Here is a 24191-nt window from a genome sequence, read left to right as displayed (position 1 = left end):
AGACTGGATCTTAAAATTATGAGCACAATCTATTCTAAAACATGGCTTTCAGAGGGTACTTGCTGGGAAGTAAATATTATTTCACTTAATTGAGGCATATTTAATTGGAACAATCACCTTATAGGTTTGCATTTCAGGACATTCCTTCTACAATTTAATTCAAAAAATATTAACAAATTCTTCTCAACTGATTGAGAGGTCTGGGAGAACTGCTTAAAACTATTCATGCCAAACACGTATTTTTATGACTAGAAACATATATAAATTTCAGAGTTTATGTTTAAATAATATGTTTGCTGCATTAAAATACTTATTTTAATTCAATAAAACTCTACCTGCACATTTTTCAGCTCAAGACATTTCTATCTAGATTTACAGTATATACTGAAAAGTCTCTAAAATAAAAGCCTCTTACTGTGACTAGAAAAGCTGGTTTAACATTATGATATTACAAGCAACACAGGACACTAAGAACTTCTGCTTACCTGAATAGGGAATATTTTGACCGCAACATACTCATTTAGTAGTTGAGCCTTCCATACACAACCAAACCTTCCCCTGGCTTTGATCTCTAGTAACTGCAATGGCTTCAAACCCATCAACGGTGAAGGTGGTGGTGGTCCAGGATCCTGAAATTGGGTTAAAACCATGAATTAATTTTGCTATTATAGGTGCTATCTACGATGACAGCACTAGAAATAAAGGCTTGTAAACTGGAAGATACTTGTATCATGTACCCAACCCCCCCCTTGCAACAAATTCCCCCAAACAAACCAGAAACAAAACAGCAACCCTTCTCCACAGGAAAGAAAAATGAGATTGTAAAACATGCTCAGAATTAATGTGCAAGCGACAGCATAACAACAGTTACAGTATAAATCTATCTGATCAGGTGTAAAAGCACAGCAGAAATCAAGGAATAAAGATAATCAAGCTTTACTTGTTACTTTTTTTTTTTTAAGAGATAGAATTAAAAATGAGCACCTTTGATACATTTAAAGGGTTTTTTTGTTTGTTTGACATATGTGTGACCTGTTCAATCCTTTCGTTCAATGGCCTCGTGACTTGACTCTACACAGCCACACAGCACATTTCCACGTGACTAACGCTGCATCCCCTCGGCCATCAGCCGGGAAGCAGAAGATGTCTACATTAGCCATTTGGTCGGGGGCAGCAGTGCAGAGCTGAAGTGAATCCCCTCACTCTCTGCAGTTACCACGTACTGGTTCAGTTCTCACAAGCCATTCTGCTGACACCAGCACAGCTCTACTTCAAAAACTCCCCTGCTTACTGGGGACATCAGGTTGCAAGCCAATACGTAGGCAGGCCATGCCACCACAAGGTCTTCCAGTACGTAACTAACATTTTTTCATTCAGAAACCACTGAACCACATACACAGTGCAGACATTTGGCACAGGAAACCAAACATCATCAATCTCCACAGTCAGCCATCCAAGCCACACGAACGGTGGTGTGAGGAACCACAGCACCGATGCTTGAACCTACCGATCCACTTCTATTGCTCCCAACTTTTGCTAATGTAGATAGTCAATATGCTACTGAAATGTGAGTACTTGGCTGTACCCCAGAAACAGAACTGGAATTAAATTTAAGAGATTATCTTGCTATATCTTATAGTATTTGTACTTTACTGAGGGGTTAGCTCAACAATGCCTTTTCAAATGTGACAGCACAAGCTGGGAAGTACAACTGCAAGTGAGACAGAGCTTCCATACAGCTATCCATGTAACCACCAATCTTACTAGAGATTTGAACAGTTTCCCTTTCTGGGAAAGAAAGTATGACAGCTTATTGAATATCTTGTATTTTATATTTTATACATCTCTTACATATTCTGTACCATACACATCATCTGAATATAACAAGTAGATTTAGAACTTTATTGCCAAAGATGTGCTTCTTTCTGGGCTGTCCTTTTCCCTCCAATCTACCATGTTAGATTAGCTTGTACCTATGTAAGCTTCTTCCCTACCATGAACAAATGCAGACCCATTTACATACGCCTCTGCATCAAAGAATGTTACCCTATGCACAGAACCAGACAAACACCATCTCTTCTGTCTGATCCCTGTTTTCTGCAGGAAAATAAGTCAAGTTCTGGTGTGTAGTGGTCACTAAGCAGAATTACCAATACTGTCACCACGAGATACAGCTCCACCTTCCTCCCACCCCCCCAAATCAGTTTAAACCACGATTTGTTCCTCAGTCCAAATTACTACAGAGAATTGCAAATGTCAATGGCAGTGGTGATAGCGTGGGGACAGACTGCTAGATCACAGACGGAAAGAGGGTGAATGGCTGCTTTTAGTGGCAGTGCAGGTCTATGGAGACCACAAAATTGTACCACAAGTCTCCATTACATATGAAAGAAACATACAAAGGAAAGGTAGGTATCGCTTTTAAATGATATCCACACTGCAGAATACAACAAAAAAACCCCTGAAGCCTACTGTTCAAAAAACCTCCAAAACATACACTTGGCTTCTCTATTTTTAACCAGTCACAGCTGTAATGCTGTTTTAAAGAGAAAGAATGAAAAACACTGGAGTAGTTGCTTCTACGAAACAAATGAGAGTACTCAATAGTTAAGTGTTTGAGCACTTCAGTTAGCAACATAAAAGTCTTGTGCATGTTAAAGACATTTTCTGAACAACTATGGTTTTAAGTATACTTTACTATTGTGAGAATGGAGACAAGTGCTTCTGCATCCAACACAAGTTTTGAGTAGTTTAAGTGCAGGAATAAATAACCATTCTCTTGTTTCTTATTAAGCAACAAATACATCCCTCAAAAAGAACAAATTTCAGAGAGACACAGACTTATAGCAATTTAAATAAACTGTAACCTAATTCCACAAATTAATAACTGTAAAAGAAAATGTAATGTTTGAAATTCGAATTAGAGACACATTACAATACTATCCTCAAAACAGTATGAAATCCTTTCACAAATATGACAGCAACAGATGCTTAAAGTTGTTACATCAGAATCGCTGGGTATAAGCTGGACAAACAACAATACAGAAAACAAAGTTTAAGTTTTCCCTCCCGTGCTGCCTTTCATTCAAAGCCAGAGCCCTTTACGAATATTTCAGGCACCAGGGAAATCACTGTCCTCAATTTGTAATAGTTAGTTACAAGTGAAACTAGAAACAAGATGCCCAAATTTACTCACAAAAGCCTACTTTAATTTGTAAAAAACAAAACCAAAACCCTACTATTTTTAAGAATCCTCAGCACTGTGCAGCATCTTGGGATTTAACATCAGGCAATTACATAACTTCTTAAAGTTTTGAACCTAGTGACTTGCCTAAATGAAGAGAACAATTTGTGGGAAGTAAACCCAAATCTCACTTTGCTTTAGTGGCTAGAAGAACTCCCTTTCCTTTCCATACCCTCCACCCAAAAGATCTGTCAGTATTTTGAAGCACACTATCTGAATTTTTTCTCAACCATCAAGTAAATGACCACTTAATACTTCTCAAAGATTTGATGAAAAAAATTACAGCATTTATCACATGAGAGAAGGCAGTAACTCCTCAGTAGAAAGTGGCCAGCGAAAACTGGTCCTTCGTATTTTCACATTAGACCACAATACTTTTCATATACCTGAATTTCATATTTCCCAGAAAACCCTGGCATTCCAAAATATTTTCCCCACTACCTTATATAGCAACCTCCTGTGGTTCCCTGCGCATTTCCCTTTCGTGTTCAAACATTTCTATGAAGTCAAAACTTCCGGCATTCTTATGAAGAAGCAACACACACCCCCACACACAAATCAAAACAAATCCTGATTTAAAGAGGAAAAGTATAATTGCCTTCTGTTAACATAACTAAAAATAATAGTTTTCCAGGTTTTTTTCTGATTTTTTTTTTCTAAACAACTTTGTTAAAATCAACAGGCACTTACTCTAAAACTACAGGTACTATTTTTATACAGAAACATTCCTTGACAATATTTTCAACTTGCTCTACTTCTAAACAAAAATGTTTAACATGCCACAGGCATAATTATTTTTGTATGGCTTTTTAGAATCATCTCTGTGGCGCCAAGGATGATGATATAATGTGAGTAAAGATATAATGTGGATATATTGGTCTAACAGCTTGCCACAGCTGTCAAAAAATAAGGGCCCAGTTTCCCGTTCCCAAGCTTTCCCTGTCCCTTCCCTTGGGCTGATTCTGGTACTTGTTTGACCACACAGCAAATCAAGGCAATATGCTATATTACCAGAATGCTTTCATTTATTTACTTATTTTTAAAAAGCAGGTTGGTTTTCTGATAGTTTAGCAAATTGAATCAGTTTGCAACAAGGTCCAAGTTAACACAAAAAGCACTGCAAGGCAGAGGGAAGCAGGGCTCTCTCTTTTGGGAGCGGCAAGCCACTGGCCCACGTAACTTTACCCCGGGTACTCCACCTTCTCAAAGACACGCTCCGTCCTCACCCCGAGACAGTTAGCAGAGGCAGCAGGAACACTCCTGCCGCACAACGATCTACGGCCAGATAAAAACCAGAAGCGGCTACGTCGGCAAAAAGTACTTGAACTGACTGGGTCATACGATGCATAATACTCAGACAACCAGGCTTTACTCTTCCTATAGCTCAAAGCCATTGATCATTAAACCCCTAAGTTCAGGTTGTATGGTGATCTCAAAATCATGACCATCTAGTTATGTGGTACACTGTAAGGTTTTCAAATCTCAAACAGGACTTTTTGGTTCTGATTTTTATAGCTGGGAGTTGCACTTGACAGGTAGTGCATACTAGCCATACTGGAAAAAGAACAGAGGGAAAAATGTTCGCTGAAGAATGGTAACTTCCAGAGATAGTTTCCCTAAGTGTCTTCAAGAATGGTTCTCAAGACCAGAGAGAAGCTTAACAAACATCAAACTACAAATCCATTGAAAATATGACCAACTGAACAGACTGTTTAAAGACCTGCCCCAACACAGTCTGTCAGCACTCGAGTTCCTCTCCAGTCATGTCTCTCATATGGCAACTGAATCACGGGATTCACCACATACAACAAGGAAAAAAAAAAAAGACCAATTATCCAAACAGGGTTGTACATAGACACATTCCTCTTTCCTGCCTCCAAAATATAAACAAGTTCTCAAACTTTCAGAGCACATGCAAGTTTTCTTTGTTAAATGGTGCAATATTTCCCCTTGGTTACATTTATTCTACAGCTTATATTGTGAATATGGTTGACAAGTTCTCACTGAAAGGGCCCGATGACTATCTTGGTTGTTTCCTCCCTTTCTAGTTTGAGACTGGTTCATTTTCAACCAGATGATCTGTAAAGTTAAGATCCAAATACAGTAAAAGGAGTCAGAATTCTTAAATTTTGTAATTATTCTGAAACTGACTCTATGATTTGTATCAAACTACATTTCTTTTAAATGGTGACAATTTTTCTCTTTTTCACCCCAAGAAATCCTCTATTTTATCGTACATTGCAAATATACTCCCCAAAGTAATATAAACAAAGTAGTTACTTGTAGGCAGGATACTTCAGCTGCTTCCCTAACTGAAATTATGTCATTTGAAGCAAAACAGTAATACAAATAGAAGGAACTCCGATAACTCTTTACAGATGCAAGATATTCAGGAAAATATTTAAATAGCACCCTTTATTTTCTTCTAAATTATATTTACAAGACATTTCAGCTATTAATTAGAGACCTATAGAGACAACGGAAATTGAGCATTCATATTACAACTTAAATCTTGACTTTTTGAATAATCAATTTAGAAGCCTAGCAATAATAACCAAGCTTCCGAATTAACAGTTTTCAGTTACTTGTAGTTTCAGATGAAGTATCAGTAATTTAATACAAGTAAAAATAACTTCTGGCCAGTGAAAAAGTCGAAGTAGAGACTTGGTAGTGAAAGAATATTTTTCTTCAGGTAATCTATTTCTCCAAGCTCCTGAATCACACAAAAAACCATCACATCACCCAGCATCACAACATGAAGACCACACACCTCAAAGAGTTCGAGGCAGTTCACAGGTGGGAGATGACAACAGATACCCAAAGACAGGACAGAAGCGGGCAGGACGTGCCATTTACTTCCAGGGCAAGCCACTACAGCGAGACTTGCAGTCTCTGCCGGCTGGACTGCTCCCACAGCCCGGGACTGAGGTTACCGGCAAATGCCGTACCAGCAGAGCCCTTACCGCTGCTCATACGATGCGGCACTAGGGTGGAAGCGACACAAACGAGCTAGTCTGTAGATGAAGAACCATAAACTGGCTATGCCTTGCGTCTTTCATTATCAATCCCTGCAGACATTTAACTCGATAGCCTGAGAAACTACAGTAAATTTTAAGAAAGCTATGAACAGCAGGCTAAATCTGTATTTTTAAACCACGCATGCTTACAAATTTCTTGTCCAAAATACTGAAAAAATGTAATTCATACCAAAACAACTTCTTACATGTCCACAGAAAGTTCCATAACCATGAACAAACATCAATGCATCTTACCTCAATCATTATATGAAAGGCGTGCTTGTAGAGAGGGGAAAAAACACAGGCAAAAGAAATTACTATTTATACCAAGAATGGGATGAAAAAACAGCTTATAAGAAAAGAGACAAAATCAATCGTTCGTGAATTAACAACAAAAATATTCATGGGGATAGCAATACTTTCTTGTACTAATAACAGATCATTGATACGTTAGCAAAGAAAAATGGGCAAAAAAAGATTGTTATACAGACCATCACCTGAATTGATCATCTTATTAAAACCAGAATTGTCCATTATAGATGTATACACAGTCATGTTACTACAAAATAGTATATAAGCACATGCAGAAAATTAAACATACCAACACAAGTTATGCTCACAACTGTACAGGAGAGGGCAGCGTTGTATTTTTTAACATTCACTGCGATTAGTAGCTAGCTGTGGAAAATGAAAACTTTTTCATGTCTAAGTTACAGCTAAACCTTATAAACAAATAGGTCATCCTATATTAGGTCTATATTACTAAATTTAATCAATAAATCTGGCATGCTAGAGGGTAATGAGAACGAGTGAACTTGAAAACACTATATCCAGCATATATAAAGGGAGATTACAATATTAAAGATTCTTTCAAACAAGTCACATGAGTTTACAGACTGTGGAATGAAATCCATTATAAAAACCTAAGTCCCAGAGCACTGTTACTGAAACTTAAAACACATTTTAATGACACAGGCTTGTTTGTACTACTTTTACCTCTTTTTTATTGAACAATCTCATTGCCACTCAAGCAGAGAAGCACTGAGACACCTTCGCTCCTCCTCCTGTACTTTTGCCTCAGCCGCTTTCTTTGTCCTTTATAATTTGATCAGATAGATATTGCAAGAGCATGAAATTCAAACACGTGAAGTATTCAGCTGCCACATAACAGCAACCATCCTTTTCTTCACCCTTTGTCTTTACGTTCTTAGGATGCTACAGAGCGCAGGGCCAACAAGAGGCTTTTCTCTGCTCTTGAAAATGGCTTAGCACACATTTAGCATTATCTAAATAATTAATAATAGAAGGGCTGAAGTATTTCTTGAAGGCTAGATTAGTTGGGAGTCAGATTTATAAATACTGTAGTAGAGCTTGCTGCCACTGACAGAGCACTAAAGAACACTGAAGCCCAACAGGATCACTCCTCCTCCTCTCACCGTTGGTCAGCAGACCACCGGAGATGAGGATAACACCCACACCAAGAGTCTGAAGCAGATTCTTGCAGAACTTGTACAGCCTGCAAATATTTTGGAGCACTTCTTAAGGGAAAGCCCCCCCCCCCAACAAAAAAACTCAAACCCTGGTTTTCAATTGGTTTTCAGAGTAGCCGATCATCTTCACCTTCAAATTTCTGTGAGCTGGTGGTTCCAGTAGAATGACAGCTATTCCACATATACTTAGAAGAACTACAAGTAAGATTCTGCAGCACAAACTCCACAAGCCACGAGCACAGTTCCTGAAAGAACTTCCTCCTCGAAGCCCCCCATATTCCTTTGCCAGAAAAAACAGCCAAGCAAAATAAAAGTATTACTCAATCTGTGAATCTGATAGGGAAAGGCTACTGAACAGAATAATAGAAATATCTCTCTGTACTCATATTTCTACTAATTCAAGTAGTCAAAGAACAGACCGTAACTGTTAAAAAAAAAAATGAAAAAGCATTGCTTGTATGAAATAGTTATTCAACAAACATCTTTCCTGTGGCTGTAAAAAATTAATTAGTCATTTTTTCAGGCCTATTTGCTATTAAAATTCTCCAGCTCCTAAGGATTATGTAAATTCCTCAGAAATAAGGAAAAAGATATATGAATCCAACCTTTTTGCTCTTACTATAATGAGAAACTGCAAACATGAAACTCTGAGAAACTGGAGTCCTCTCCCAAGTCTCTCACTACTCTCTTAAGGGGATCAACTTCCCCCACACACTAATAAATTAGACATGCATGAAAATTTTCAAGGAGAGATTTATGCGTATCATAGACCTTCTGATTTTAAAATCATTGTCCTTCTCTTCAGACTACAGACCACCACCTCAGACTTTTCATTAGAAATGCAAGCATCACTAGTTTAAGCAGTATCAGGCTATTACAGAAACGCAAATACATACTTTCTTATGTCAGGAATTAATACAACTCTTATAAATAAAAACTGGGAGCAATTACCGCCCCCCCCCCCCCCCCCAACAGCTGTCATCTATACAGATGTATATAAACACACTAACTTCCTATTTATGCTGCCTGAAAAATACTTCTAAAGGTTTTATCAGGGATTAGGGAAATATTTGTAACCAATTAGACCAAAAACACCCAAACAGTATGGTCTTTTCCAAAATTTGGGCTATCCACAACCATATTCTGAACTTCAAACAAGTCACAAAAATCTTTATAAACATGGTGTTCAAAATAAATGTAAATTATTGTATTACAAATGTATTGCTCCGATTCCTACATTTGTTCCTACCTAGTACTCTAAATATGACATCTGCGTATTCACCCACGGTCCGTCAGCCTCTTCGGAGAATGCAAGGTAAAATGAATTACTTTTTTATACCTTGTGAAGTGTGTAATTCGCATCCTTTTAGTGATCTAAAAGATTACCTAAAAGATGCCAATCTAAAACATTCAGAAGAGCATATCTGAGGATATGCAGCAAACTAGACTTTATTATGGAAAATTATTAAAAAGCTCCTGAAGGTAGAGTACCTGATGGCAGACTTCACCGAGATCAGTATTTCAGACTTCCTATGATTGTTCCAAAGCACTAAGACTATAATCTAAACGTGATCTTGATAATATAGATTATTTTGAATATTACTGTTTACAATGAACGAACAACAGAGAGAAATTCTTCAAGGTAAATTAAGTGTAGTGCTGTAAAAGCCTTCAGTGTCTTGTCAGTTGTTAAATGCGTGTATGCCAAGTCAACATTTATGAGAATAAGACACAAAGTACTGCCTACACCCAGCCTTATCAGATGGATACACATCATCTTGCGCTGCCCTCCTCCTAAAAGTAAACCAACTTTTTAATACGCCAGGAATAAGGTATAGTATTGAAAGCATACAGTTTATAAGACAATGCTCTGCTTGAATCAATGCAAAAGCACAAAGTAACTTGAAGTTCACTATAGAATTACATTTGAAACTTTTTTTCCTATTTTAATTGTACTTTAATTACAAAGTTCCCTTTAGGCTGCCATTCAGGATAAGACACCATAAGTCCGGATTTGTATTTTCTTACCTCTTGAAGATTTATTTAAATGGAGATAGCCCATTCTGAAAGCTAACTGAGAATTCAGGAAAGTACTTTTTTAGAAAAATTCTTCTTTTAAAAGCTATCAAGATTTAGAACCAAAGTTCTGGACGTCTGGTTGTATGCTGAGCATTGAAAAAGCATGCATCACTATGTACTTGGTTTTCAATTATTTGTCATACAAATTCTTCCCTCTGATAAAGATTTTAAGGAACTACTTATAATAGCCCATGAATTCTAAAAAAAAAAAAAAAAAAAAGACACAGTTACAAGCTATTTACCTACTACACATTAAGGACTCCTTATCTATAACAACTTTCCTACTGCATTCTCACAGTATCCCTATACCTGTGGGTTTTTTTTTCCTTTAAACAACCGTATCATGGTTGTTCCTCACAGTACCACAATCAAAGGACAGCACCAGATCTTTCTCCTGTGTCATTCCAGCTATTGATTGGAATCAATCATAGAAGAAATTCCTACTAGTCCTAAAGATATGAAATGCAGTATTAGAGAACGTGAAATCACGCACACATCTAGCAGTCCCAATCTTGAAATCATTCAGCTATTCCTTTTTAATATCAACACTGCCACTCATTATATGTTAATCATTCATTAACCACTGATATGTACCCAACCTTAACTCCTTCCTAACTAGCCACAAGCTCTAACTCAGTCTTTATCTATTTTTTTTTTTAATTCTTCCTTTTTCTGAGCTCCAGCTTGTCTTTGTTGATCAATCTCTTTTCCCATTTTATATAAGCACCTGGCTTCTCCTCCATATATTTTTCAAGTAGTATTAATCTTCCTGGGTTTGGAATAAGTCCTTGTAAAAGCACCTCTCCCTTTCTTATTCTTTATTTTTCAAGTGTTACAATGTTTCTATGAAAATATCTAACAACAACAAGAAAAAAAAAATGTGGCTGGAAGACACAAATGGAAAAAACCTGCTTGATTTAATTTCTTCGTTCTTCTTCAGCAGCCAACTGTGATTTTCCTAGTGTGGCAGAGGGATAAAGATTATCCCAGAAATTTTAAGTGCACCAGGTAGATTATTTGATGTGCTAAAAGTTAATTTAGAGAATAAAAACAATAAATGAAAATCTTTTCCAATGCCAACCATAAAAAATTTCCCCTTACTAATTACTTTTATGTTTTTTTGAAAACAAACCATTCAAGTTACACACACACACTCACCAAACTCCTTGGCACAGGGCTGGTGGCCTAGACCAGATGTCTGAGGTTAAAAACTGCAGCAAGGAGCAGTGCTTGTTTTATGTTCTTTTCCTATTAGTTTCCAAGACAGAATTTGTTTTTCCACTGCTACACATGCAGTCGGACCTGCAGTCACTAGTTCAGAATACGTCTTGCATCTGCCACTGCTAGAGATTTTTCTCCTTCATCATTATTCACCTCACATTATGTGATACTGCTTTCAATTCTAATTTCTTACAGCTGAAACTGAAATATCAAAACCATGACGTAGCTACAAAGATCTATTCATACTTGGGTGTCTTCAGGAAAAGATACGCTGAAGAAAGACTATCATGGTATGGCAGCGAAGGGAGCCATACCAAAACTGCCATCAACCAAAATCACTGAGTATTTTTTTTATGCTCAAAAAAACCCTTTTGAGACCAGAGGGATGATAAGATCAGTACCTCCTTATATTTGATACACGTGCTTCAATTATTCTTAATTCTTGATTCACATAGCACGTGACTTTGAAGACAAGGAATGTTGCCCATATATATATATAGGACCAGTGAGGTTCATCCATATGGGGTAAAAAAAAAAAAAAAAAAAAAAGAAACAAACCCCAAAATGAAGCACATAAAAGATTATTGTGCTCAACATAGGGAATACCGGGTGAAAAGCTCAAAGGAAGTGATACGTAGGAGTTTAAAAGCAGAAGATGTAATCGTATTTTTCAACTATGTAATCCTCCTCTCTGAGGAGAAAAAGAAATGGTAATTCCTAGCAACTAAGCTTGCTTTTATGGACACTCTAATAGACAGGATCTGTCCATTCTGAGTTTTTAAATTTCTGGTAACACCAAACAGGCCTAGACCAGGGCTTTCTTGTGCTCAGCGATTAAAAACACTTTGACCCAAGTAATTTCAAACGTTTCAGAAGAAAGCACAAAAATAGGCTATGAAGACATTATGTGAATCTGTAAAGCTTTTTTCCAACCCTTTCAACATATGACTCTTATTTTAAAAACAACACAAAACAAAAAAAGCAACTCTGTGATCCAGTAAGATATTCATAACTCGGGCACTCAACAAAAAGTACAAGAGGTTAATCTCTCTTTGCACAGTAGGGATGTAAAATGTTGGGAGCCACAGCTCTGTGAACTGATAAAAAACAAAAGTGTTACTTGTGTCAGTTATGCTATAAAATAGGTTATGGTCCTATCTATCAGATGACAGAGTGGTAACACCACAGTTGTAATTAGCATTGACTGACAACTCTGGCCCAAGCTCAAGAGATGTAAAAAATAAATGAGCATAACCTATCAACTCCTTGCCATCCGCATTCATATTTCTACCAGGAATATTAGTAGGACGCTGTGGGGAAATCTAAACTACACCTAGTTTGAGAGTGAAAGCCTTTGTCTGCAAAGATGGTAGTGTTTCATTTTCAGTGTACCTGGTGCTCATGAGTAAAAATTAACTGGGTGAGAGTAACTCTTTCTATATAAAAATACACAGATTTAAATATTTAGAATGCTAATCCATTTTTTTTGTAAATTTGATCAGACATATGAGTATATGTTTGCTGCATGATTAAATCAAATACAAATAAGAAAATGAAATAGTTCTTTCAAACCATTTTACATATACACATATGTATTTAGCAAACTTAGATTTGTTAACAACTCATTTAAGAATTTAAATAGTGACAGATTTTATAAAATTTGACAGCTTTAACTAGATAGCACCCCACACAATAAAGTGAGGCATACAGTTAACAGCACAAACAAGAGACAAAGAAGTACGTAAGCCAAGACTAATGGGAGCGGCAGGAGCAACGACAGGTCCCTGCACTGGCAGCGGCACCTCGGAGCACACAGCTCTGCCGTGGCTGTCCCGGACCCACGCCTCAGGACCCGCTGAGCACTTCTGACTCTGATACCAGCAAGGAGCGTCTCAGCAGTTACCTACTCTAGTAAGCCCCTTGACCTCTCTACCCAAATATCTGAAAGAAAGCAAGAATGAAACATGTAATGAGCAAACAAAAATATCTACTGCTTTCCAGTCTTAAACCAAACGTACAAACTAATTCTACTACATGAGATTTTAAAATAATTATCTGTACATTCAAAGGCAATATAAAGTTAAGTTAATCCACATAGCTGTGAACTGAGCTTAGTTTGTGTAGGAACTGCCTGCCTGATATGTGCACGTACCGTGAAACAATTTTACTTTCAAAAGAAAATGAAGTTGTTTGCATTTTCTCAGGTGTTTGTGCTTTATATTTCACTGTACATTCAAAATTTCTTCTAGCATATTTCTTCGGTTTTTTGACATATTCCAAATAATTTCTCTCCCTTTTGCTCTCTGATTTTTTTATTTACTTATCCCTTCTTCTCCTAATTCTTCCAACATTTCTCATTCTTCAGTGTTTCCTCATTTTTATCTTTTGCTTATTCCTCATCTACCCTTTAATTTTACTGAAAGAAAGATTAGTACCGGGGCATACTGCACCTAAGTACTCCCATCGCTTTCTGGGAATAAACAGAGTAAAATGAGATAACCTTTACCTGTATCTCATACAGAGAAATCCCTGTTTTCTAGTGAGTATCTGCTATACATCTGATCTATCCATTCTACCATTTGCTACAGAAAGATTTAGAAAAGAATCCATTTGCCTACAAACTCTACTCATGCAGTAATTATTAAATATAATATTAATATTTAATATATTAATTGCATAAATATTTAAATGTTTGTTTCATGGTTATAAAATTACTAATACTTTTCCCTCTCTTCCTGCTTCCTCTGCCTCCTGTTCAAATCAGCTCTAATCAAATTTAAAGTGGGAAATACTGCTCTGCTGCATATGGGAGAATATTTATACATCCTATTTCCATAATAATTTCATTTAGTTTTTCAGGCAGAAGTAGCTTTTCCTGACTTTCCACATCAAACCTTAATGCCTATTCACCACAAGATAAGAAAATGTTATTACACCATAACTAGCTCAAGCACCAACATATACTTATCCCAACAGATACAATCTGAGCATTAACAAAACAGGTTATTACCCTATTTATTAAAAATTTATGACGTGTCCACTCCTGTACCAAACACAAACCATGCAATAAAAGAACTGCAGTAAAAAGGAGGAAGAATATCAAAATTAATGTTCTTGAGATGTTGCACGTATTTAACATTTGCTTGCTTTTCTATCACTTTCTCCATTACTTACTTAAATCTAGAAAAGAAATCACATGCTGAAATTATTCCCACAACTAGCATTTATGAATTTGATCTTACAGTGAAGACTACTAGGTTGATGTAAAGTCCCAAATACATAAAAATTGAGATGGATGAAATAATTATGCTAACAGATTGCATGAAGTTTGAGGATCTGCAATACTTTCTGCAAGGACAGGAAACATACTTTTTTCCTCTAAATTATGTTCTTTTCCTTTGGCAAGAACATATGCCCACTGCCTCCCCCCAAATTTTTCTTATCTATTGCTATGAAACTGAAACCAAAACAATTTTATTTATCAACCACAGGCAATACTGCTTCCTGGAACACCCTGAAGTCAAGCAGTAACACTGAAAATATCACAGGAGCTTACAATACAGAGCAAATACATGTAAATCCTTCTTAAATGCAATCCTACCAAAAATAACAAGTGTTTTAATTTTATTTAATCATAAATAACATCATCGTATCATCACCGTATGAGAGGCAATGTATTCCGAGTGGTCACTGCACTGAGTTAGGAAGCTCAAGTTCAATTCCTACTGTAAAAACCCAAGTGTTGCGGGACCCTGGGCAAATTTTTTCTCTCTCCATTTCCACTACCACATTTTGTTCATCTTTCCTACTTCAGTCTGAAGAATTTGGTGTCTTAATTCTTTTCATAAAGGCCTTCTAATCTCAATTAAATCTCTAGACATAACTGAAGGAAGAGGAATTCTAGTATTAAGTACACCTACAGAATCAGCTGGAGCCTGAAAACAGCAGGAACTACACAGATGCAGCCAAAGAAGGTTTGTTTTGATGCAACACAACCAGTTTATGTTTCAAGTCTGGAGACCACAATCTCATAATATTTTCTAAGTAAAACACAAACACTGCTAAAACTGAAACATTTTAAGACAAAACAAGGAAGAGGAAAAAGATAAGGCCACGAGCTGAGCTAAGCCCTGGAACTATGCTTCAACTGAAGATTTTCTTTACATTCCCTTTAACTGATACCTGTATTCCAGTTCCCTGCTTTTTTAAAAATAGCTAAGCTTCTACTGATTACTGTTTTCTATTCACTGCAAATTGCCATTATGAATTAGCATCTCTCCTTCATTTTTGTTTTAAGCTAAGGATTACATAAAGCTCAACCGTAAGCACCTGAGCGCAGCTGTACACAACTTTCAGACAAACAGTCCTTTTAACTATGCGGGAGTACAAACTTCCCACAGCTGTCCAGCAATACTGCATCTTCACCATCTGAAGTTTTGTGTTTAGTTTTTCTCCTCCCAAACACACAGGTGTGTAAAAACATTAAGTAGTTGCTCATACATTCATCAAAGACCAATTAATTAAAGGAGATAAGGCTATTTAAGTAAAGCTTAATTTTCTGCTTTTGCGGATAGCAAGCATTAGCACCTCTAAACCAGGAAAGTAACAGAAGACTTCAGCCATGTGACAGATGCAGACCCCTTTCTCTCTTCTCCTCTCCAGAAAACGGTTTTACCATTCAAAAAAACAAAATCATAATGCAGCGACTTACTTGGGTTGGAACGAGTACTGGAGGATACGCTAGCTTGTGATGTCTGTACATCCAAAATGAAAAGAGCACGATCACTGCAATTCCCATTATAGGCACCAATGAATAAAGCAAGGTATTGAACAGAGGTGGCTTAGGTGTAACAGGATTGGAAGTTGCTGAAGGAAAAAAAAAAAAGACACAGCTTTTAAGAAACAAAAATTGTCCAGTGCTTGAGATGTCTAGCATCCTGATTTTCTAAAAATTCTTGCCCTCAGCACAACAGGCTAACAATACTTGATTAAATAGCATACTCTAATATAAACAGACACGTATTTAAAAGGTAGCATTTTGGAAAGCGCAGAAATAACTTAAATTCCCAGATTTACACATCAGCACATCTAACTTTTTTGTGCTTCTAAGCTCCACCTATCTACAGCGTGTAAGAGGTGTTTTTATTTTAAAAAGATTGCAAGAATGCCATCACCTAACGAATGAAAAAAGAATCAATACAGAGGTTTAGTCTTTGGAATGTATACAATAAGATGTCATTAATAAGTGGAACAGGCCAGAAATAATCTGCCAACATTTCTATGCTCTGTTGATTTGCTTTAAGTAAAAGCTCTCTAGGTGAAGACACTTCCACAGGACCACCAGAAAGGCTCCAGAGAAGCCCTGCTTCTGAGGCAGCTGGTACAGGGGCAAAAGAGGTTTCATGAGAATGAAGAAGAATGTCAATTATTGCCTTAGCAGTATCACTGACAAAACTGACAAGAATATCTCTTGGGTCAAAGGCTATTTTAATCTCATAGAAAATGTTATTTAATTTCATAAACAACTTCCTCTGGCTATTTGGTACACAAGACATTTGCTGTTTTCAGTTCAGTTATTAACATTATTCAGTTTTCCAACAAAGATTAGATTCTTGACTGGAAGAAGATATGCAAGAATAATCAAATAATATTTTAGTTATTCTTTTTTTTAAAACAATTATTTGTTAAGTCTGGCTATCCGATTTTCTTTGTAACCTGGGAGGAAATTCTTTCCCTCTTTTTAAAGGTTACTCCGTCAATTTACAGAGAAACTCAAAGGTCCAATTAGTTTAAAGAAATAGTGGGAGCATTGTTTCAAGAAGAGGAGCATTCATAGGCTGGTACATGCATATAAGGATGATACAGCTTTTAGCCCAAAGATTTATAGACACTTACAGAAGCTTAACTATACAATTAAGGTAAGATTTGACAGTAACTTCTGTATCTTAAAACAGCCAATTATTTTAGATTATCCTTCCTTCTCACCCTTAGAAAAGAGCTGAAGTACCTTTTATCAATTTAAATTACTTCTAGTATAGAGACCTTTCAAAATTGAAGAAATGAACTGGCAATTTTCTAGGCTCTTTATGTGAATGCACACAGCGCTCTATCACCCGGGAATCAGAAACCTTCTGGCAGGAAAAACTGACCACAACAAAGTCCTACCTCCTGAACATGCACAACGTTAAATATTTCTGAACTCTGCTAAGCAGTTCCTTCATAAATGCGTTAGACTAACTTACGTTGTGTGACCTCCATTTCTGGAAAATAGAAAAAGCGTTCATTACACATATTGCCTTCACAACAACAGAAAAACACTTCAGGGCTGTCTTTCTTCTCTATGCAATCATTCCTATAAAATACAATAATAAAAAACATATTAATCTTAAGTTGGGCAGTTTTTTGTTCAAGAGAAAACATACACTCACACTTAAAATTTAAAGTGAACTTCATTAAATCATCCAGGATAACATACTACCCAAACAAGAGTTAAAGCTGAAGAAAAAAATAAAAATTTTGTTGTTTTATATTGCAGTGAAATATCATTAAAACTGAAACAGAACATTTTTGCTATTTTTAAGACAAAGTTAAAGAAAACCACCCACAGGATACTGAAGAACAGTTCACAATCTAGATTTAAACAGGACAGATGATCAAATGGCTAGCATTTAACCATAAACTCACAGTACAGGGTTGCATGGGTTGGAGGTAAGCGGGAAGGGGAGTTGGTAAATTTTATTTTTAGAAAAAAAAAGATAAAAATTCTAGTTTCCCCTGCCTACATTATGCTCAGGGACATGGCTTATTTCACTCAATGAATTAACTGCAGGAAAGGAGTTCTATTAACAAATAAGCTGTAACTACTCAAGTCAGGTGAAAAAAAAAAACAAAAACCAGGCATCATGCAGGAGACAACTTGACAGCAGAAAGAGAAGAATTTGAAAATCCTGCAGAAATATTTGAGGATTTTAAATACAGCTGAAGATTGTCAAAAGAGTTTTGAGTTCATCTTCAAAAATTAGGGTTATTTTATAGTACCAGCTATTACAATTACACTGCACTGTAATGTTTTCATGAAACATTTATTCTTTGATGTTCTTAATCTGCTGCTGTTTGGAGTTCATCATACTGTAACTCCCTGTTTAGTAAACCACTCTTCACTCCCATAGATAAGATTTTGTTTAATGGATATTTTAGACAAACACGGCAGCATGCATTCTTATGACAAGTTACAGTTAATTAGGTCTTAGAGCCAGACAAATTTTTACTCAGTTTTCAACTATTTCCTTACCGTCCTTCCTGCATTTCATTTCTTCTTCCAATTTCTTTTCTTTGCTCAAGGGAGAATTTAGTATCAGGTTTTTTTTAGACTGTTCAAAGATGCATGTGAAACTAGTGGGATAACAATGCTACAAAACCTAATTCTATTTCCATCCTAAAAGTTTATCCTTTAGCAGAAATAAACTTAGTTCAGAAATTGTACATACCCCCACCAAAGCTACAACTAAGAACAGATTAAAAAAACCAAGAAAGTACTTTCCCATCCTGAGTGACTTACAGTTACTAGATACTAGTAGCAACAAATAAGATTTTTTAAAATCATCCTTCGCCTTCCAGCATAGCTGAATTTCAATCATGCTGTGCAAGCAAGCTTGCAGATGCTTTGCTACTTCTCCGAGAAACAGATAAATCGGAACTACTGTTCAACTTAGCTTTAAACTGTCATTAAAGGAGAAAACATCCTAGTATGTGGGGAAACTTTATTTGGCAGAAATTACTATAATGATTTCTTCTACTGATTCAACATTTAAGAAACAAAGAAGGAAAATTTTCTAAAATATTGCTAAAAATATTTTCTAAATATATTTTAATGAAGAACTATTATGCATTTGTTTTCTTAATTCTCTCCCTTTCCAAACAATAACTGTTTTGGTCAAATAAAAAACTTAGTACAGTACTTCAAAGAACTATAATACCATTTCTTAAGAGAGTCATGACCTTTATTCAGCCAATATCTAACAAACCCCAAGTCCTGCTGTTACTGCTCACGGGTACCTGCTAGACCATCTGTTGTAAAAAAAAAAAAAAAAAAAAAAAAGACTGGAATTTTAGAATATTCAATGTCTCTTAGAGCTGCCACTGAGGTGAGCTTTTTAATAAATTGGCAAAATACTTCCATGTTTAAGTAAAGAGCAGATGCAAAGTGCTGACTTTCCTACTCCAAAGACTTTGGAAAACTGAACTACAGAATTTTGCATTCTGGTTTCAATAACTGTATTTGCATTGTTTGGCAATAACAAGTCATTAGAAAAATCTATTATTAATGGCCTGAAAAAGACTAAATTAAACACCTTTTTTTTAATATAGAGAAAGGTAATTTGTTTTTTAATAAAGAGAAGGTAAAACATGCTATTCTGCAAACAAGACGAAGTACTTGGATGAAGTTGGGTCCCTAAATACAGGTAAGCAAGCCAAAAAAAGCCCCACACGTGTGTATGCGTGTATGCGTCTGAAAACAAGATAACTATTCATAGACTACTGCATTATCATTTGTCTGAAATACTGTTTGCAGAGGGGAGGATGTATAAATTATGGACAGGCAAAATAGTTTAAAATTACAAATAAATTAAAAATTCATAGGAAAACTCACTTACCTGTCATAACAATTGATGTCATCTAGCCAGCAACCTTGCTTCACAATTTCAATTGATCCAGAAATATTCTTCCATGTAGCAAAACAGTGTCGTCTTTTGTCTTTATCACCATAACAAGGTTCAATACCACTGCGATTTGTTTTATCTTTTTCCCAATTAGCGTTGTAGTAGATACACTCTTGTGTTTCTGATCTGCCAAGTATGGCACCTTTTAGGAATGAAAAGTAAGTCACAATTAAATGGTATTCTGAAGAATGAGATATGAACAGTCAAAACCAGGATGTACTAAAATATCATACACCACTTGCATCAATATGACCTCTCCCCTCCTCTTTTTTAATAAAGAAAACATTTAAAGTTCACAAGCATTCCAAGTAAGTGTTGAAACATAAAACAAAGATCTTCTGTTAAGGCATACAGTGACTTCGATAACTTATCAGGATTTGAAGAAATAAAGAAGAAGTTATGGCAATACTTTTCCCTGAATAGCAACAGCAGAGAAAATTTAAAATACTGAACAGTAAAGATTTAGTTACAATATTAGCCAAACAAGAAGTTTTAGCTAGTAGAATTTACCAAAAGGCATTTTTGTCTCTTATCTTGTTAGATGTGCCAAAAAAGCAGTTAGCACGTCTTAGAAGAAACCTAAACCCTACTAATAAATTCAGTTTTAAACCATCAACATCTTTTCCCCTAGCTTTCATCTGCAATGTGGCTTCTTAACACAAAGCACTGAAGTATAAGACACACTATGCTAAAATAGTATCTTTTATGTCATTCTGATTTGCCAAGTGAGCAACTGGAATTGAGACCAATAGGTGTGAGGCAATGGTCCCCACTCTCCAAGGACAGGGCTGGCTTTTTGCTGTGTGGTCCCACCCAGTCAATCAGCTGCAACATAAAAGACATTAGATCTTTGTCATAACTCAATAACCAAGTGCTTCCGCTCTCAGAAGGCCCAGGGCCATGTCTCCCCTTCCCACAGTGCCTGCCCAACATACACAGTGGGATCAACCATAACGGCTGACCTGCACGCTTCAGGCAATAAAAGCCAAGTGGTGTTTGGAGGCCAAAGCACTGATGCAGTCTCTATCAAACCTGCTAGTGATCCAGAATGGACCAGCAGACTAGCCAACCTATCCCAATATCATGTGATTTTTATTTTTTTGTCATCCCAGTATCCTTTAAAGTTTCTGAACTTTTGAACTTGTCTGTTAAAATACAAATGTAATTGATTCATCAATGCCTACTGACAACCTACAGCAAACCCCAGCAAATATTAACAGACTGAGGCACCTCGAAGTGGAGCTAACTTCATAGTTTTAATGTGATATGAAGCACCAATCTGGTTTCTGCAAAGGTAAAGGGTTGTTAGGATGCAAAACCATTAACAAAAATCCTGGAAGGGAGTAATAACTGGCTTTTACTTCTGTTTTTATCTTGTCAAATATTGCCAAGAGTGTGTCATAATCCTTATGCAAGCTTCATAATTTAGAATGTATTAAAAACATGGAAAAACAGAGAGGGAGATCAAAGAGCTAGAGAGTCAGAGGACTCAATGCAAAATTGAGGAAGGGTCAGGAGGATGACAAAAGCACATTTACTCTGCCTGTGCACCCATCTGATACTTTCCAGAGAGACACGTACATTAGACATCATGCTGAAGATCAGATTTAAACAGAAAAGGTCTTCCATAGCAGTCAGTTTCATACATATTTATTTGTATCACTCATTACCCTCTTTATTCACATATGTTCACAATAATTTTGATACACCAGCTGTTGCCTTGTAGCCATACCCATACTTCTCACTCTCCTACACGAGGGTATATCAAGCAGAGTAGCTATAACCCTGACTTCTTCTGTGGGATGAAATCTTTGTCACCCAGGCTCTCTACCCAACAGCAGTAGGAGGTGGGGCTCGGGGTGACTGGTACACTAGGAGAGGCTTCCATCACAGAACACCCCCTCAAAACACACACAGCTGACAGTAAGGTAATTTTTCCTCAGTAAACAGACCTGACTGTACAGGGACCAAAAAAGTCGCACCTCTCAGGGTGACGAGAATTATTTCAAACTGAAAATTGCTGCAGCCCTCTTGAAATGCAGCACAGGACATCAGAGTCGAGCGCAGCGCTGACCATACTGGGCATCCCACATTACCACCTTCAGAAACTTTTGACTTTGACGCATTCCCAAAATAGGCAGAGGATACTGCTTATGTTTTTTGGGAAAGAGCCTGGATGTTCAATGGGAGAAATGCACTAGCCAGCTGGTAACACTGTGAGATGCAGCATGTTAACTATTATATTCTTTGTGCTGCAATGGCCTGACCTTTACAACTCCCAGCTATGGCAAGAAACAGATGAGGCAACAGATTGAACAATTTGGTTCTGTCAGTGCAATAAAGCAGAAGTCCTGGATTTCTCTCATACGTGCCATTCCTTTTCTTCTGCTGCCAAGTCTAGCTTTGAAGGACCATAGACAAGCTGAATTTGATGAAATTCTGAAACTACAGTAAAATTGACTTTGCACAAATATTCTCCTTATACGTCTTCTCTATAGTCAGGTCTTCTTATTCATTAATGCTCTGACAGAGTTCAACATATCCAACTGGCCAGCAATGACACTGTTGGTTTAGTGACTTTGGATCTGACTGGAGCATCTAACCGTAATACCTTCTCCAGGGGCTGAGCAGACATTTGCAATAGGTTTGGCCAGACTAAACTAACGTATGGACATACCAGGACAATCTTGAATTAATCTTTCTTAGTAGAAAAGCAGGAACATGGTGGAAGCAAGGGAAGAAGAGAAGGGGAACCACACAAAGAAGGCAGCCCTGAGCCCACTGCACAGAGGAAGCATCTGCTTATAACCAGCTCTGACACCCCCTCCACAGGAATCAAACTCTTAGAGGAGAAGGGCAGCTGGCATTTACAACAAAAGCAAATTTATTTGGGTCCCAGTTTAGGCATAGTATGTCTATAATGAAACGCCTATAACCATTTTGAGTGCTGACAAATTGTTTTCATACGAAATTGTCAGGTCCTTGGGAAATCTGTTACTGAATCTCAAAAGGCAAAATGCTGCTGTTGAAAGAAGCCATGAGCAAAGCACCAGAAGTATCCTATGGACTGAACTTAAAGTCTGAAAGCTTCTGAGAGGAAAACACATTAAAAAAGCAAAGAATATTCAAGTATATAATAGAGTTTAGTTTCCGCATGTTAAGACAGATCACATTTAATATATGCTGTTATCATATTGCAGTTAGTGTGCTGCTGTATCACTATATATTTGTGTTCATCCACAACAGCTGCAGTAAGAAAAGAAACCCAACATTTGCTAGTGAACTTCTGAACTGCTGTTAATACAGGATACACTGTAATTGTTAGCAGTACAGAAAGCAATTTTATTAGAGTGCACATGTGCAGCCTGGAAAACCTCACCTTAGTAGGAATTTGAAGGACTGGCTACCATGTTTTTCAAGCAGAAAGACTATATGAATGCCTGAAAAAAAGTCTAGCTAGTTTTTTTTAATTAAAAAAGGGGCAAACAATGAAATCTATGCATAGCTAATAAGGAGGACTATACTAACACAGCCGTAATTTAGAAAGGGATTACTAGAAAAAGATACTGGATGAAATATGAATTCTCTATTACAGATACCACTACATTACACCCAGAGGGGAAAAAAAAAAAAAAAGAGGGAGAAACTTCTGGGAGTTTATCATCTAGCTTTATTTAGTAAACCTGAAACTGAGCAACACAACCATATTGGTCTGTAATGCAGGAATGACTTCATGACATTTTTAATAAAATGTCTGAAACATGATCATGATCATCTCTCATTTCCTGAGAAGACTTCAAAACAGACACATCCTCCCCCCCAACCCCGTGTCCTACTCCCATCCCCAAATACTGCTTTTGCAGCATACCTGGTTGGTGACACCACATAAAGACACAAAGGCTTCCAGTCAAAGGGAAGATGAATCTGTGATTTCTTGCTGATTTATGAAGTCTAACAAAATTTTTAAGCTGAAGTCATGAAAACTGGTGAAAAGGCTACAAACATTAGTTCGATGGCACCGAGATCTAAAATATCAGCATGGAAAAAAACCCTCTAGTCTTCTGAAAGCCAGACTATATACGTAGATTGCTCTGCTGGGTGCTCCCAATGTGCACCTAACACATCCTTAACTAGAAGGGAACTAAAAATAAAATTTCAAACTTATTTCTGCATGTCTTCCAGCACTAAACAGAACTACAGACTTCTTTCCCATCTATTATGTTTCTGAGATGAAATGGCAACATTGAAGTCTGGAAAGAGTAATGACATCTGTATTTCATGGCTGCACAACCTACCCAGACAAGTCCATTACACTGCACCTGAACTTCATTCTATTATAAGCACTAATGACAGTACTGGTAAGGATTTATATGCAGGAATACTCATGTGATAGAAAAGGACTTTTTTTTTTTTTCTGCTG

At 36.8% G+C, this 24191-nt stretch overlaps 1 protein-coding gene across 2 annotated transcripts in view; it reads right to left on the bottom strand.

The window, feature by feature from the left end:
- The window catches only part of ACVR2A (activin A receptor type 2A), a 66066-nt gene that overhangs the window by 9981 nt on the left and 31894 nt on the right, over window positions 1–24191 (bottom strand). For both annotated transcript variants that reach the window (XM_050899663.1, XM_050899662.1), the window contains exons 2-5: window positions 19706–19913; window positions 17294–17403; window positions 15763–15917; window positions 486–629 (exon numbers count right to left, since the gene is read on the bottom strand). In XM_050899663.1, coding sequence (XP_050755620.1) covers window positions 486–629; window positions 15763–15917; window positions 17294–17342 — 348 coding nt within the window. In that variant the 5' untranslated portion in view covers window positions 17343–17403; window positions 19706–19913. The remainder of the gene's footprint in view (window positions 1–485; window positions 630–15762; window positions 15918–17293; window positions 17404–19705; window positions 19914–24191) is intronic.

Source organism: Gymnogyps californianus, chromosome 7, assembly GCF_018139145.2.
Source record: "Gymnogyps californianus isolate 813 chromosome 7, ASM1813914v2, whole genome shotgun sequence".
Taxonomy (NCBI): Eukaryota; Metazoa; Chordata; class Aves; order Accipitriformes; family Cathartidae; genus Gymnogyps; species Gymnogyps californianus.
This window is presented reverse-complemented; position numbering and strand designations above follow the sequence as displayed.